The 16,970-nt window shown below is 37.5% G+C and overlaps 1 protein-coding gene across 1 annotated transcript; it reads right to left on the bottom strand.

Moving 5' to 3' along the window:
• Nucleotides 1–14,177: 14,177 nt before the first annotated feature.
• Nucleotides 14,178–14,623, bottom strand: LOC106355263 (phosphatidylinositol/phosphatidylcholine transfer protein SFH4-like). The gene is made up of 3 exons (XM_048735525.1): nucleotides 14,563–14,623; nucleotides 14,490–14,500; nucleotides 14,178–14,420 (listed from the first exon to the last, which is right to left on the bottom strand). The coding sequence occupies exons 1-3, from the start codon at nucleotides 14,621–14,623 to the stop codon at nucleotides 14,178–14,180; spliced, it is 315 nt and encodes a 104-aa protein (XP_048591482.1).
• Between the last annotated feature and the right edge of the window lie 2,347 nt (nucleotides 14,624–16,970).

The raw sequence follows: 16,970 nt of genomic DNA, 5'->3' as shown, positions 1-16,970 counted from the left end.
CCGCGATTAACGTAGGGGTTTTTCAGCGGTTTTTTTTGGGAGAACAAGTTTTATCCTTCCGAAATGTTTTCGGAAAACGTGTTTTGGTAAAACCCTTACGCATCGAGATTTGTTTACGGGGTTTTGATAAGATTTATCGTTTCCCTTCTTGTTTACAGGGAGAAATCACGAGCTTGTTTTAGTGCTCTTCCTGTGGCGGAAGGTCGCGACTAAGTTTTCGATTTTGTTGAAAACTACGGCGTTTGCGTAAGCGTTGGCCATAGGAGCAGTCAGTGCTGCGAGTTTGTCTTTCATATATCCAAACATCGTTTCGATCAAGCGTTTTGTGGCCATGAGTAAGAGTAATCCGTAACCCCCCCTCCTTCTAGCGCCAAACTGTGGGAACCGAAATTCGCACTGTTGATTTCCGTTTAAATAAGGAAACTAGGAAAACCCTAATTTCCCAGAGGTCCCGGATCTCTGCGAGAGCCAACGACAAGTGATCGAATATATGCGGAAATCATGAAAAAATAACAAACGAGTTTAGAGAAAACAGTAGATCTTATTTCGAGTCCGCGTAAGAGCGTTGCGATCATTACAAGAGAATACAAAGGCTTTGGCCGCAGGGGCCGTCAGCGAGTTACCTAGTTCTAGCAACATAAAATCCTAATCCTAGTTGAGTCGCAGCTCGATAACAAAGGACGAAAATGATATCTAAAAGGCTTGGATTGATTTCGGACTGAAACCTTGTTAAAGGCTGCCTACGTACCCCTTTCGAGGATCAAGCCGAACGTAGTTCAATTGATAGAGCTGGACAAGAGATCGAACTGCCTGGGCGAGTTCGTCTAGTAATTGAGTGCCAGTCATAGAAACCGAACTTGTCGAGAATAAGCCTGAAGTTTCTAAGTGCAGAGAATTCCGAATCTAAAAAGTTCCCTCTCTTGCTCCTCGCCTAGGACTCCTTATATACTAGCTCCAAGGTCGGTTTACGCTTTTACTCTTCTGCCCTTAAGCCGTCATAGCATAAAAATGGAGATATTCCATTTTTCTCGATCTTCACAATTATCTTCAAAACTTCCGTATTTATCCGCGGAAACTTGACATTTATCCTTCCTTGTAGACCAAGCGTAAACCAGGCTGTGGTTTACGGGCTTTTGATTAGGAAAATCGTAGGATGGGCCTCGAGTCATGTTTTAGGTCCCTTTGGGCCGTCTTCCGACTCGACACGTTTACTACGAGTTTTCCGCGGTTTCTAATCCGCGAAGTTTGATCGATGAATTAGAATGGCGGGAAACATGGACTGAGCTTGCTACGGTATTCGGGAGATAGCATTCGAAGGTTTTGACGAGAATGCAAGAACTGGTGTCGTATTGACGTTCGGAAAGGTTCAATCGCTACACAGCGACCAAACTTTGGCTCGAGCCCGGTCGCTTCGTAGCGACCGAGCGGGACGAGCGCTCGGTCGCTACGTAGCGACCGAGCTTGGCTGAGCTCGGTCCCTACGTAGCGACCGAGCGGGACGATCGCTCGGTCGCTACGTAGCGACCGAGCTTTGGCTCGAGCTCGGTCGCTACGTAGCGACCGAGCGGGACGATCGCTCGGTCGCTACGTAGCGACCGAGCTTTGGCTCGAGCTCGGTCGCTACGTAGCGACCGAGCGGGACGATCGCTCGGTCGCTACGTAGCGACCGAGCTTTGGCTCGAGCTCAGTCGCTACGTAGCGACCGAGCGGGACGATCGCTCGGTCGCTATGTAGCGACCGAGCTTTGGCTCGAGCTCGGCCGCTACGTAGCGACCGAGCGGGACGATCGCTCGGTCGCTACGTAGCGACCGAGCTTTGGCTCGAGCTCGGTCGCTACGTAGCGACCGAGCGGGACGATTGCTCGGTCGCTACGTAGCGACCGAGCTTGGCTGAGCTCGGTCGCTACGTAGCGACCGAGCGGGACGATCGCTCGGTCGCTACGTAGAGACCGAGCGAGACGGATGCTCGGTCGCTACGTAGGGACCGAGCTGTGTGCATGCTTGGTTGCCGCGTATCGATCGAGCTTGGCTTGTCCGCGGTCTGATTTTCATACTCGAGCTTGTCCGCGGCCGATTTGGATACATGTCCGTTGCCTTCGGACAATCGGTATTTAGTGGTTCGATTGAGATTTGGACGATATTTTACTGCAAGGCTCTTCGTAAAGATTTCTTTACGAAGATTACTTTTCGTAAAAACGGTTATGCTGATTTTTACGGACTTTCAGACATTGATTCCGTCGTGACCGATTTTGACCCCAACACTGAAGATGAGCAAGAGATAGATGCTACCGAGTTCAGAAGAATCATAGGATGTTTGAGGTATCTGCTTCACACAAGACCCGACCTGTGTTACGCAGTAGGTGTTCTTAGCAGATACATGCACAATCCAAGAGACTCTCACGGACAAGCCATCAAACACATATTGCGATATGTGAAAGGAACAACAAACTACGGTCTGTTCTTCAAGAGAGATGGGTCAAGGAGTGTCGTTGGTTATAGTGACAGCAGTCACAACATTGATCTCGATGACGGGAGGAGCACGTCAGGACATGCATTCTACTACGGTTCATCACTGATTACTTGGACATCGCAGAAGCAGCAGACGGTTGCATTGTCATCATGCGAAGCAAAATTCATGGCAGCAACAGAAGCAGCAAAGCAAGCTATATGGATCAAGGAATTGTTGAGTGAGATACTAAGCAAAGAAGGCGAGAGAGTCAAGCTTAGGATCGACAACAAATCAGCCATTGCTCTAACCAAAAATCCAGTTTTCCATGGAAGGATTAAGCATGTACTCAAGAAGTATCACTTCATTCGTGAGCGTGTGGAGAACGGGCATATCGAAGTAGAGCATGTGTCGGGTGTTGAGCAGAAGGCTGACATCCTTACCAAGCCATTAGCAAGGATTATGTTCAAGCAAATGAGGAGCTTAATCGGAGTTCAAGAAGTTGATCTCCCTAATTCAAGTTGGAATTAAGGGGGTGAATGTTGGATAATTCCAAGCTTGTGGAAACTTAACATATTATTAGATGTTTAATATGTTAAGATAAACACAATAAGGAAACCTAGAAATAGGAAAAGAAAGTTTCTATTTAGGTTAGGTTTGTGTTTTCCATATCCCACATGTTAAAGGGAATTGTCTTTCATATAAATATAGGTCTAATGGAGAGGTGTTCCATAAGATCTAAGTGAAACATATTGAGAGCTTTAGTTTTGAGTAGTTTCTAAAGCTAATAAGAAAAGTTGTTCTTATAAATCTTTGTGTTTCTAAGAGATCTGAATATATAACTTTAAACTAGCTTGATTGAATTTAGTGACGCGCCAAAGGATTTGTCTAAATCGACTGCATGCTCCTGTTAAACTTGTATTGTTTAAATTTTTCTTTTTGACTTTTCGAGTTTAAGGTAGGCAAGAAAAAAACAGATTTGGTTTTCACATGTTCTGTCAAGTATGAACAACATTTTACGGTCCCATATTTATTTTATACATATTCGACGAAACGACCGAGCTTGTCAAGAACCCGTGTGGATCAACACTATACATAGGCCACAACTCAATACTTAGATGTATACGAGATCAATTAAGCCTATATATACAGGTGTCACATGTAAAGAGTAAAGATCCGATTTACAATATATGATTTGACTTCTTTTCACTTGGACCACACGGCATTATGATTCGTAGTTTCGTGCAATATGTTCTTTCATATAATATTCGAATAATTATTCGTCAAGATAAATATTTGTAGAGAACACATTATATTGATTTGTGATGCAGCTAAATATTTGGAAGTATTCCAAATATCTTGATTATTTATTAGTTTGTGATAATTACATTTTATATGTATTTTCTATATTTTAGAGGCTTTCCTATTTTAATTAAGATTAGGGTTTTCATAGATTTAAGGATTTATTATAAATAGGCATCTAAGCCTAAAGTTGTATTCAGTTTGATTTGATTAATAAAAGAGCTTTGGCTTTTGGGAGAATTGTATTCTCTATTCCTTGCATTGATTTGATTAGATTCATCAATCAAGAAGCAGGTCCCAAGCGAGGATTCCCCAAAATCCCTTGGTTGAGCTGGCAGGTCCCAAGCGTGGTTTCATAACCCCTTGGTTGAGCTGTTTATCGTTGCTCCTGCTCCATCAGGTGGTATCAGAGCTGCGTTTCTTTGGTTTCTTAATCGAAGAACGATTCTGGATGTCATGTTGATTAGCAGTTGCAATCTCTATCCTTTCGTGGACGAAAGTCCTTTTGTCGAGAGAGAATACCATGAGATCTATCGAGAGATCTATGGTGATCCGATCTATGACACATATGAAGATGATGTTTATGTTATCGACTGTCTTCAAAAAAAAAACTGTTGAAAATCCGAGGCGTGCAAAGTTTGTGCGAAAACGGATTATTGAAGATTTTGTGCAGAATCATATTGATAATATGATACGTGCAAAATTAGGGCGAAGTCAGTTTGATCTCAATTCTGTGCAAAAGAACAAGTACGAAGAAGGGTTTCAAAGTATCTATCTGGCGACAAGAACTCTGCTGAAGATTCGAGGACGAATCTTTCTTAGCCGGCGAGACCTGATGCAGCTAGATATTTGGAATACTTCCAAATATCTTGATTATTTATTAGTTTGTGATAATTACATTTTATATGTATTTTTTATATTTTAGAGGCTTTCCTATTTTAATTAAGATTAGGGTTTTCATAGATTTAAGGATTTATTATAAATAGGCATCTAAGCCTAAAGTTGTATTCAGTTTGATTTGATTAATAAAAGAGCTTTGGCTTTTGGGAGAATTGTATTTTCTATTCCTTGCATTGATTTGATTAGATTCATCAATCAAGAAGCAGGTCCCAAGTGAGGATTCCCCAAAATCCCTTGGTTGAGCTGGCAGGTCCCAAGCGTGGTTCCATAACCCCTTGGTTGAGCTGTTTATCGTTGCTTCTGCTCCATCAGGCTGATGTAGCGGAAGCTTATAGGGATAGAACTAGAGATCCGTTGATTCTTAGAATACCCGGAAAATTAGAATAATCACAAAGATCTTATTTAGTCTAAGAATGCCTAAGATCAATGTCTTCTTAAATTCGTTGGGAACACCTATGTTCTAACCGAAAATAAGGAATAAAGAAAAATCTCTTAATTTTTTATTAATCAAATCATAAACTGAGTACAAACTTAAGCATATACGGCTATATATAATAAAACCATAAAACCCTAAAACAATAAAGATAGTTATCTAAAATTAATATAACTAATAAAATAAACAATAAGATATTTGGAAATATTTCAAATACTTATCTGCATCATTCTCTCCGGGTTGGAGAAGATTCGCCCTCGAATCTTGTTCTTCTGTAGATATTCCTTTTCTTTTATTTTCTTTGCTCGTTGATTCCACCCTTGATACATCTTTGAACTATTCATCTTAATGAATACGTCTTCAATGAATTTTTCTCTATCCACCATGTAGTCACATATCTCTTTATTTGTGAATGCATATATCATAAAGAAGCCACATGATTCCCAAACTTCCAAAGCACGTGTAACCCAATTACTTTCTTCACCATTAGATCCCAAAATCTCACGTTGGATAGGACCTATGAAATCTCTAACGTATGATTGCGTGCTCTTGAACGCATCTTTGCTGAATACGAAATCAATTGGCTCGACCATCATTGTGTCCTCACCATATCTATCATAAATAGCAGGACCAACAATTTCTTTGTAAACAATTTCTTCACTTTCCACAAACAAATTCTCCATGATTCAAGAAACGAGTTTTGATTAAGAAACCAAAACGTCTGCTCTGATACCACCTGATATAGCGGAAGCTTATAGGGATAGAACTAGAGATCCGTTGATTCTTAGAATACCCGGAAAACTAGAATAATCACAAAGATCTTATTTAGTTTAAAAATGCTAACATCAATGTCTTCTTAAATTCGTTGGGAACACCTATGTTCTAATCGAAAACAAGGATTAAAGAGAAATCTCTTAACTTTTTATTAATCAAATCATAAACTGAATACAAACTTAAGCATATACGGCTATATATAATAAAACCATAAAACCCTAAAACAATAAAGATAATTATCTAAAATTAATATAACTAATAAAATAAACAATAAGATATTTAAAAATATTCCAAATACTTATCTGCATCAATTTGTCACGTTTTTTTTTCTTTTGTTCCACAGTAGAGAGAAAGTCTAAAGCATTCATGGGTTGTTATAAATGGTATCTAAGAATGAATTGATATACTAAAACTAATAGTAATGCACTTTCTTCAATTTTATTTTGAAATATCTTGCTACTCCGATCCTTATGTACTGATACTCCATTTTCATTGTTATATTATTAAAATGAAAATAGAAAAACAATTTTAAGTGAACCACGTGGTCTTTGCTGCGAAGTAATTTTCCAACGCGAATAGTTTGCGAAATGAGGTATTAATTCACGTGAACATTCTTCTTCACGTTCCGACGATGGCCCTCTTTTTCTTTTTATATATGGAGTACTTATATATATATATATAGAGTATTTGTTAAAAGTACTTAATCTAATTTGATATAAGTTTCTAATTTAATCTAATATAAGTATTAGTACTTCTGATGCTATGTCTTATACTATTTATACCCTGTATCTGTTAAATTTTCTTTAGGCAATTTTGCAAAACATGCAGCTAGAGCCTAGAACAAAGCAAAAACTCTTTTTCAAACGAAAAATAATATTTAGTCAGAAAAATAATAATTATGCAGCTATTTTTTATATTGTTACAAAAAAAATGCAGCTATTTTTATATAATATTAGGAAAGCTAGATTTTTTTCTTAAAATATGATAGCTAAGAAATCTACAATCACATGATTGACATTACTAAATATGTTCGGCATAAGGCAGGTAGTATTGTCGGTTGTCGAATCATCTATGTAATATTTCCTATATCATAATTGTAAAATCGTAATAAATCAGCGTTAAAAAAATATATATATATGTTCGGCATTTTTTTCTTTCTTTTGTAGATATTGCGAGGATAAGTGGGTATATAAAATGTACTTCTAAAATACGTTAGACCTTTAACGCGTTGAGACTTCAGAAAAGAATAAAACTAAGGATGATTTGCCTGAATTAATTAATTTAAAAATATTTATGATTTTATGAATATTTGAATATGAAATAACGATATAGATATAGAACTTTGGAAGTTAATTATAGATGATTGTGAAAGAAACGAGTCAAGTCTAACACGTGTTTGCTTACATGTTTGGTGAGATCAGACGAGAGAAAAACCTGTCAAAGAAAAGGCAAATTATTTTTCTGGAGTGATAATTTGGCACACACTTATTGGACTACATAACACACTTATTGGACTACATACGTATAGTTGATGATCTATTTTTCTCCCAAAACATCTAATGCCATTTAACCAGTTTAGCTTTTATAACCAGATTTCAAGAACATTTTCGCAATTTATTTTTAAATTATTTATTATTATGTGTGTCATATTAGATGAATGAAATGTTTTTATTTCTTATTTCAAACAACTCGAATTCCTATAAGAGACACTTTTATAAAGTTGAAATATCAACTTAAATTCAATCTCTAATCCAACTTGGGACTCTAGATCTTGATCAAACAATTATAGAATCCATACTTTCTTTGCCAATTGATAGGCTGCAAGATCAATGATTCAAACCAAAAAGTTACAAAATCTCTTAAGCATATATAACCAAACCACTTGTATAAAACCAAACAACATTCTTGATTTCAATATTTGTGGAGACAAAGGCGTCGTACTTTATAAAAAGAAGAAAATACTATTTTGTCAGTTTTATTGTGGTTGGAGAAAAAGCAGTCTCTTTCATATTCGCTAAGTTTGGTTTAACTTTGGTATATATCAACTTAATTTGATAGAGACTACACATGACCTAATTAGTATATCTTGTTATGTCAAAATCATATTGTACAATTTTCAAGATTCGATTCACGTTTGGTTAAAGTTTGTGTGAGCCTTAGTTCAATGGATTGTACTCTCACTGCAAAAAGAAAACGATTGTTGTGTGGCCCAAAGCCTTGTGAAGGATGATTCCTCATTTTAGGGAAAATTGTATCATCTTTACAAATAAAAGAGGTTAACAAAGTGTACCTAAAACTGTGACGTGTCCTTTTGTTTGGTCATATAAACATGTGGATGGTCGATGAGTCCCCTTTCTTCTAACATTCAGGACCATACATAAATTACACTCTTATGTCACAACTTAGTTGATTTCCAATTTAGTTTTTTCATACTTATATTTCCTTTTCACTTTTGAACCTCCAATACAGAATCCAATGTCAGAATCACCAATAGTTCACTCAATCCAATAGTATTAGATTTAACAAAATACTTTACAAGTACTAGATTAAAATCTCTAATCTCACTTCAAGTTTCTTCTTATATTATTTACATAAAAATCCACTGAAACATTTGCTTACAGTCCTATATGTGTCAATGTTCCATGCTTTATAATCAGATTGCTGAACAAGCAACTTTGCTAATTACCTCAAAACCTTGATTTCTATAATGATAATGAAATAGTCAGGAAGCAATATTCACGGCTGTGCCTGACATATATAAGGTCAGAAGCAACCAATTTTTTTTTTGGCCCTATAAACTTTTTTATAAAAAAAATTAGTGTTATAATATACAGAATTGGGGGGGTTCAAACTCTGCACTTTGAATACGTTACTAAAGTAATCAAGAACACACAAGCTTATAAAACTGTTTCTTTGTTTTATTATCTTTCTATGCTTTCTTAACTTTCTTATTAGATCTCTTACATTATGATCTCTATATATAGCAATAGATATCCTTATCTTTAACCTATTACATAACGATCTAGGAACCTTATCTTTATCCTAATCCTATTAGTATAAGTTATTCTTCTTTCCTTATTGAATAACTTATTACTTAAGTAACCTTTGAAGCTTATCCAACATTCTCCCCCTTAAGCTTCATATCATCCTTGCTTAAGTTAAGAACTTGAATCTTCTCTCTCATTTCTGTAAACTTGATCTTCGCCAATGCTTTTGTTAGTATGTCTGCAAGTTGATCCTTTCCGGGAACATGTTCTACATCGATTTGATTCTTTTCTACACATTCTCTTATGAAGTGATACCTTTTATGAATGTGTTTGCTTCGTCGATGGAACACCGGATTCTTGGCTAATGCAATGGCTGACTTGTTGTCCACTCGGATCAGCGTCTTTTCATTCTTCCTTTCAGTTATCTCACTCATCAAATCTTGGAGCCAAATTGCTTGCTTGGCTGCTTCAGTTGCTGCCATAAATTCGGCCTCACAGGATGATAGAGCTACTGTCTCTTGCTTCTGAAAACACCATGTTATTGGTGTATCTCCAAGACAGAACAGATAACCTGTCGTGCTCTTCCCGTCGTCCAAGTCAGTGTTGTGACTACTATCGCTATATCCAAGTAGTTTCTTCGATCCATTGCTCTTAAACTTTAAACCATAGCCAAGTGTGCCTTTTAGATACCTTAGTACTTGCTTTAATGCATCACCGTGAGACTTGCGAGGTGTGTGCATGTATCGGCTTAGGATCCCAATCGAGAAGGTAAGGTCTGGTCTAGTGTGTAGGAGATACCTAAGACAGCCAATCCTTCTCCTGTAAACTGTTGCGTCAATCTCAGGTTCTTCTATAGCTTTAGATATCTTCAGACCGAACTCCATAGGTATTTGGCTTGCATTGCACGTATCCATTCCTGCATCTTTCAATATTTGGCGCGCATAAGCCTCTTGCTTGATCTCTATTCCTTCTGCGCTTTGTCTTACCTCAATACCAAGGTAATATGTCAACCTTCCAAGATCAGACATCTCAAACTCTTTTGACATAGAACTTTTGAACTCCATGATCGCTTGCACTGAGCTTCCAGTCACGAAGAGATCGTCGACATAGACGGCTACTATAAGAAGTTTACTCTTTACTTCCTTGCGATAGACCGAACTCTCTTTAGAGCACTTCTTAAACTTCAAGCCCTTTAGAATCTGGTCGAGTTTTGTGTTCCATGCTCTAGGAGCCTGTCGCAATCCATATAACGCCTTCTTTAGTTTGAAAACTTTGTGTTCCTCTCCCTTCTTTTCAAACCCTTCTGGTTGTGACACATATACTTCTTCTATCAGTTCACCATGCAAGAAAGCTGTTTTGACATCGAGATGGTGGATCTCCCACCCATTTGTAGCAGCAAGGCCTATAAGCAATCTGATTGTTTCCAACCTAGCTACCGGAGCAAAGACCTCATCAAAGTCGATTCCATGTTCTTGAACGTAACCCTTTGCAACAAGTCTTGACTTGAATTTGTTGATGCTTCCGTCAGCGTTCCTTTTGACTTTAAATATCCATTTGAGGCCTATTACTTTCACTCCTTGCGGCTTCTCAACTAGTATCCAAGTCTCGTTTTTGTATATGGAATCGATCTCATCTGTACATGCTAACTTCCATCGCTTACTCTTGAGTGCTTCTTGAATGTTTAACGGTTCATCATTCAAGGCAAGCAGCAAAATCTCACACTCAAGATCAGCCAGCATGACGTAATCTTCAAGGTAGCTTGGTCGATTTGTTTGTCGGTTTGATCTTCTTACTTCTTGTGTAACCTCTTGATCATTGACTGTATCTGAAACAACCTCTGCTGTCTCATTATTCTCTGTTCCTGGCTCTGCAACTATATCTTCATTGTTGGAACCTACTACATAAGGACCACTTCCATTATCCTCTGTAGATCCCCATGACATATGAAACATGCCTGGCGTGTACTGAACTTCCTTATCAGCTCCCTTCCAGTTCCAGCATGCCCTTTCATTGAAGATCACGTCTCTACTAACAATAACTCGTCTAGTAGTAGGGTTGTAAAGGCGATAAGCCTTGGAACCAGGTTCAAGACCAAGGTGAACCAACGCTTGAGATCGATCATCGAGCTTCCTTAGATGATCTGAATCAATCTTTGCATACGCCATACATCCGAACACTCTTATATGAGATACACTCGGTTTCTTGCCTCGCATACACTCGTAGGGAGTTTGATTTTTCAAAGCCCTTGTAGGGACTCTGTTAATCAAATACGTGGCATGTCTAACTGCCTCTCCCCATAAGTAGTTTGGAAGGCTCATTGCTTTAAGAAGACTTCGAGTCATCTCCATTAGTGTGCGGTTCCTTCGCTCCACTACGCCGTTCTGCTGCGGAGTGTACGGTGCGGTTAAGTGTCGCCTTATGCCATTGTTGTTGCAGTACTCCTGAAACTCCCGAGAGGTAAACTCACCACCTCTATCTGTCCGCAACGTTATTATCTCCTTGTTGAAGTCCTTCTCAACCAAGTTTTTAAACGTTTTGAACTTACCAAAAGCTTCACTTTTATCTCTTAGTAATATAGACCACATATACCTAGTGCAATCGTCGATTATGACAAAGATATATCGGTTATGAGATAGTGTTGCAGGAGAGATTGGACCGCAAAGGTCCGCATGTAAGAGTTCCAGAGCGTGAGAGGATCTAAACGTTGTTGCTTTTGGGAAGGATTGGCGAGTTTGCTTGCCCACCAAGCAAGAATCGCATAGACGTCTTTCTTCTTTTATCTCAGGTAATCCGTAAACCATTCCTTGTGTAGCCATGGTTCTCAACGTTTTGAAACTGATGTGGCCAAGTCTTGCATGCCACTTCCATGGTTCCTCGTCCATTCTAGCGTGTAGACAAGCTGCTTTTCCTACTTGAAGCTTTAGCTTGTAGAGCCTGTTCGGAGATCTCATGACTTTCACTAACAATCTTCCATCAGGATCTCTAAGGGTTAGGAAATCGTCTTTCATTCTGACATCACACCCTTGCTCTGTCGCTTGTCCTAGACTTAGTATATTACTTCTTAGCTCAGGTATGAAGTAGATATCTGTTAACAGTTTCTATTCTCCTGTTTTTGCTTCAAAGAGAATAGATCCCTTCCCATTAATGTCAACATATGATCCATCCCCGAATTTTACTTTCCCTTTTATGTTTTCGTTTAGCTCCGAGAAATAAGATCTCTCTCCTGTCATGTGATTACTAGCGCCATTGTCTAGATACCACATTCCTTCTTCTTTGTTGGTTTCTAACTTCCTTGGCATTACTTTCTCTTCATTAAGAAACACAACTTCATGCATATAAAGTGCTACATCTGCATCTTCCGTTTCTGTTTTGTTGAGCTCCTGATCTTCTTTCTTGTCAGGACAAACAGAGGCAAAGTGACCTTTCTTATGGCAGTTGAAGCATTCGATTTGCGAGTAGTCCTTCTTCTCTTTGTTTCTCTCTTGTGAGCCACTTCTACCACGTCCCCTTCCTCTGTTTCCTCGTCCACGACCACGGTTTCCTCTGCCTCTTCCTCTGTTTCCATATTCAGAGTTTGCATAGAGAAGGGTTCCTTGTTGATCGTGTGTATCATCACCTAGTACACGTTCCTCGAAAGCTTTAAGTCTCCCAACAATGTCTTCATAACTTGTCTTATTGAGGTCGAGTACTTGTTCAAGCGAGGCTGTGATGTGAATGTACTTACTCCTCGGTAAGCTGTTCAGAAACTTTTTAACTAGTTTAGGTTCTTCAAGCGTTTGACCTAGAGATGCAGACTTCGCAGCTATTTCTGATATCTTGCCAGAGAAGATATCAATTGTGTCCGATTCCAGCATTCTTAAACGTTCAAACTCGTTCATCAGGGTTTGTAAGCGAGCTTCTTTGACACGGTCGGCACCAAGGTTTTTGGATTTAATTGCTTCCCAAATCTCTTTAGGGGTGTCTTCTTCTCCAACTTGCATAATCTGATTCTCAGGAATAGATTGAAACAAAAGTGTCGTGGCTATGTCATTTTTTTCTTCATCATCCGTTCCAGGATCTATCGCCTCCCAAACCTTGTGAACTCTAAGTAAAACCTTCATCCTCTTTGTCCATACTGTATAGTTAGATGTCGATAGCATTGGACAAACTATTGCAGATGGAATCGAGTCTTTAATCTTCAACAGGGGTTTAGTATCGCCCATCGTATCTTGTGTTTTCTTGACTTCTAAGAACAAAACCTAGAGCTCTGATACCTCCCTTATTCTTACTTGAAGGGTATTTTGGTCTTCTTGCAGATCTTCGTCAACCTGGCTCTGATACCAATTGTTGGGATTGTGAAATCCCGTATCCAACTCTATCTTATCTTATTAGTACGATATTGTCCACTTTGGGCCTAAGAGGCAGGCCCGCATGGATTTACTTTTGGTTTCCTTCCCAAAAGGCCTCGTACTATTAGAGTTGGATATCTCTTTATATATTAGACTTTCCTTTGTCTAATATCCGATGTGGGACTTAACTTGTTATCTCACATTCTCCCCCTCAAGCTAAGGATCACATCCATCTCGAGTGTTTCCTTCGGCGAATCATCTTTGGCACCACCTTGTACCGGTAATCGCATGGCTTCCTTTGAGAATGTTTCTCCCACTACATCTCGGTCCTTTGAGATCGTCATCACAGGTTCCATGATCATCTTGACTGTTTCTGCTGAACCTCCCTTATTCTTACTTGAAGGGTATTTTGGTCTTTTTACAGATCTTCGTCAACCTGGCTCTGATACCAAATAAAGTAATCAAGAACACACAAGCTTATAAAACTGTTTCTTTGTTTTATTATCTTTCTATGCTTTCTTAACTTTCTTATTAGATCTCTTACATTATGATCTCTATATATAGCAATAGATATCCTTATCTTTAACCTATTACATAATGATCTAGGAACCTTATCTTTATCCTAATCCTATTAGTATAAGTTATTCTTCTTTCCTTATTGAATAACTTATTACTTAAGTAACCTTTGAAGCTTATCCAACAGTTACCAACCAAGTTTACTATCAGAACTAACTGAACTTTAATGAAAATGGCCCCTAAAGTATTTTAAGCTAACCGGCACTCAAGCTAATGCTTGTTCAGCCTCTATTCAAACCCGACCCTGACAATATTAGCTGCCAAAGGAGATTTGGCACCTTCCTCTTTCCGGTCTATGTAACCCAAAAGTTTTTATTGCTTCATTAAAGCCTCGTGACTCGTGTAATGCCTACAATGTCATAATATTAGCTCCTTATAAAGCATCATTCAGGGTTTTAAATAGATTCTTACACCTTTTTTTTTGTCGATGAGCTATGCTTCTAGTGCATCCACGCGATAAACAGCAGCATTGATCAACTCCTCTTGCTCGTAAGGCATCTCGGATTTCGTCAAGTAAAGGGCTTCTATCTGTTTCTCAAGATCGCTTTGTCTGCTTAAAACATAGGAAATGATGACTCTTTCATTAAAAGTACTTGGACATGAAGCCGAAAGAGGACGAGATTCCCTTGCATTTGGTTCATCACACAGCTCAGCTCTAGCGCTTGAAAACATCAACTGTGAAGTGGCTTATAGCCTTTGGCAGAGCCAGATATGAATAACCGTTACTATTTTCCCCAAACTTACTTGATGTATACCTGCAACACATTCCATAAGATGTCTGATATTCACCAGCTTTACAAATTCAAGTCTTACATACCTTCAGAAGCATTTGACATCTCTTGGGACTCCCAAGCAACATCCACAACTTTGACAACCATTGGCACCCAGTCTCCATAGTCAGATAAAACAGTAGGACTTGTTTTACCATTGGCCTTAATATGTCAGGTCAGGTAAGAACTAAGAACGTCTGCATTATTTTGATGCAACTATTACATATTGAGAAAGCCTACATTTTCAGAAACAGGAGTCAACTTAGGTACATGACTATTCATATTTGTTTCGGTGAAGTCAACTCTTCCAATTCAGACCCTGACTCTGCTGTTGTTGTGTCCCTAGCTTTCATCTGAGCCAAGAGAGAATATAATATTGCAGTTTCATAAAATATTCACCCAAAGAAAACATATGTAGAAACTTTATGTTGTAACTACCAAAATAAAACTCTTACCCCATAATAAGTTGGATTATCAGATGAAGATATTTGGGAATCACTCTGCTTAGGACAGCACCAGCATGCCTACAGCACGTCCCACAGCATGCCTACAGCACGTCCCATTCCCATAATCATGCATGAAGGCTGAGAAAATCATTAGAATGATTATATGCATAATAAAGACATAACAAACAATCAAGAAAGGATCACTCCATCTTTAGTATCTGAGGGTCTTTCCAACGCTCTTTATCAGACCTCATACAATCTCCCTGATCTGCAAAATTGCTAGTAACCACCGAAAAATCCTTGTGGCTGGTTAAACAATGTCCAAATATGGTCACATATGTTTATGGAGATGATAAGAAAACAAAACACTGATAAGATTAGGTCTGGGCGTTTCCCGGACCCGAAAATACCTGATCCAAAACCGAACCGAAAATTTACAAGTACCTAGTGGATCCAAAATTCTTCTACTCGAAAGAACCAAAACCGAAAAAAAAACGATCCGAATGGACCCGGTCCGATAAGAACCAAAACTATGATTTTTTGTATTCTATTTTCTATATTTTATTTTATGAGTTAGTTGAAATATTTTTTTGTTAACAATCTTTGTTATTATTTTTGTAGCATTTTCAAGTAATATGAAGCTTTAAATGTGAAACTAGATTTTGACCCATGTTTAAAAACGCTGGATTAATATTTGGTGGAAAAATTATTTTATGCCATGGGAATTACAAACCTTCATTGTTTATATATTTTAAAATTTTAATATAATTTATTTTAAAATTATCTATACTATTAAAGCAGAATCCCTATTAGAATTCTACCATTAGTTTTTAATTTATTTACATTGTTATGCTATTGCGTTCTTTTAGAATCTTTTTAATTTATTTTACCTATTTAATAATGAAACAAATCTTTTGAAAATAATTTTGTTTACATATACAAGTTTGTCTAGATTATTTGTAAATAATAAGTTTTTAGTTCGTTTATAAGTAAGCAATTAATTATTACTATTTTCATAGTATTGGTATTTCTATTAAATCAGTTGTTTAGTATTTTAAAATACAGTTAGATAAATGAAGTAATTTTTTTCCGAATAATTGATAAACGTGAAAATTTATTGGGTTAGACTAATTTATTTCATTATATAAAATATATAAATTGATGACATGTTTACATTTCCGATAGCATTCCTTAGAGCATCTCTAATGGCATTCTTTTTTTTAGAGTAAACTAGAGTAAATCCGTGCGTTGCGCAAGATATAGCACTTTGTTCATATTATTTGTGAGTTTGTGTGTTGGTTGTCTGTGCAAACTCCATGTTTGATTGAGACATGATCTTTGTATATGTATGCTGCAGTTATAGGATTTACAATGTAGAGTTAGTTTGTGGAGCTAAATGAAGAATTTTAATGTATTATGTTGGTTTTTTTTTTTCATTGTCATAAATTGATTACGATTTATGTTTTGTTAGTTAGTTTAAAAACCTGACTTTGTAATTGCTGTAGAAAAAGAATTAGTTGAATTTTATTATTTATGCTACTTGACATAGAAAATGGAGATCATTACAATACTCCATCGAGAATCTGAAATTTAATGTTTTTATGTAAATGATGAAAAATATCTTGATAGAGAGAGAGATTGTGAAGAAGTTGATTTTTTTTTGTGTAGATTTTCCGTAAATAGCAAAACTGTTTCACAAAAGTCAAATCAACTAAACCAAGACTCAAAATATTCAAACCAAAACATTAGTTACACTCTTAGAATTTTAACATGAGAAATATAGTCTGAGGCACTTACTTCTGATATATAATTGCTGCTGAAAAGTGTAAGGCTTGTTTTCCAAAGTACTCCCAGCTGGATCACTTGTGTGATAAAAAGAAAAGACAAAGGAGCTTTAGATTTGATACATAGCTCCAGTGGTACTTGGACATCTTGATGTATGTAAGACATGATCTCATAATTGAGTTCCTATTGATGTTGCTTCTTCCAACAAAGACTGAACCTTTTAA

Source organism: Brassica napus, chromosome A7 (assembly GCF_020379485.1).
Source record: "Brassica napus cultivar Da-Ae chromosome A7, Da-Ae, whole genome shotgun sequence".
NCBI classification, from domain to species: domain Eukaryota; kingdom Viridiplantae; phylum Streptophyta; class Magnoliopsida; order Brassicales; family Brassicaceae; genus Brassica; species Brassica napus.
The sequence above is the reverse complement of the archived record's forward strand: the minus strand, read 5'-3'. Positions and strand labels throughout refer to the sequence as shown.

Coding starts and splice junctions, on each gene's coding strand:
- LOC106355263 (XM_048735525.1), bottom strand. CDS start 14,623: ATGGTTGTCAAAGTTGTGGATGTTGCTTGGGAGTCCCAAGAGATGTCA.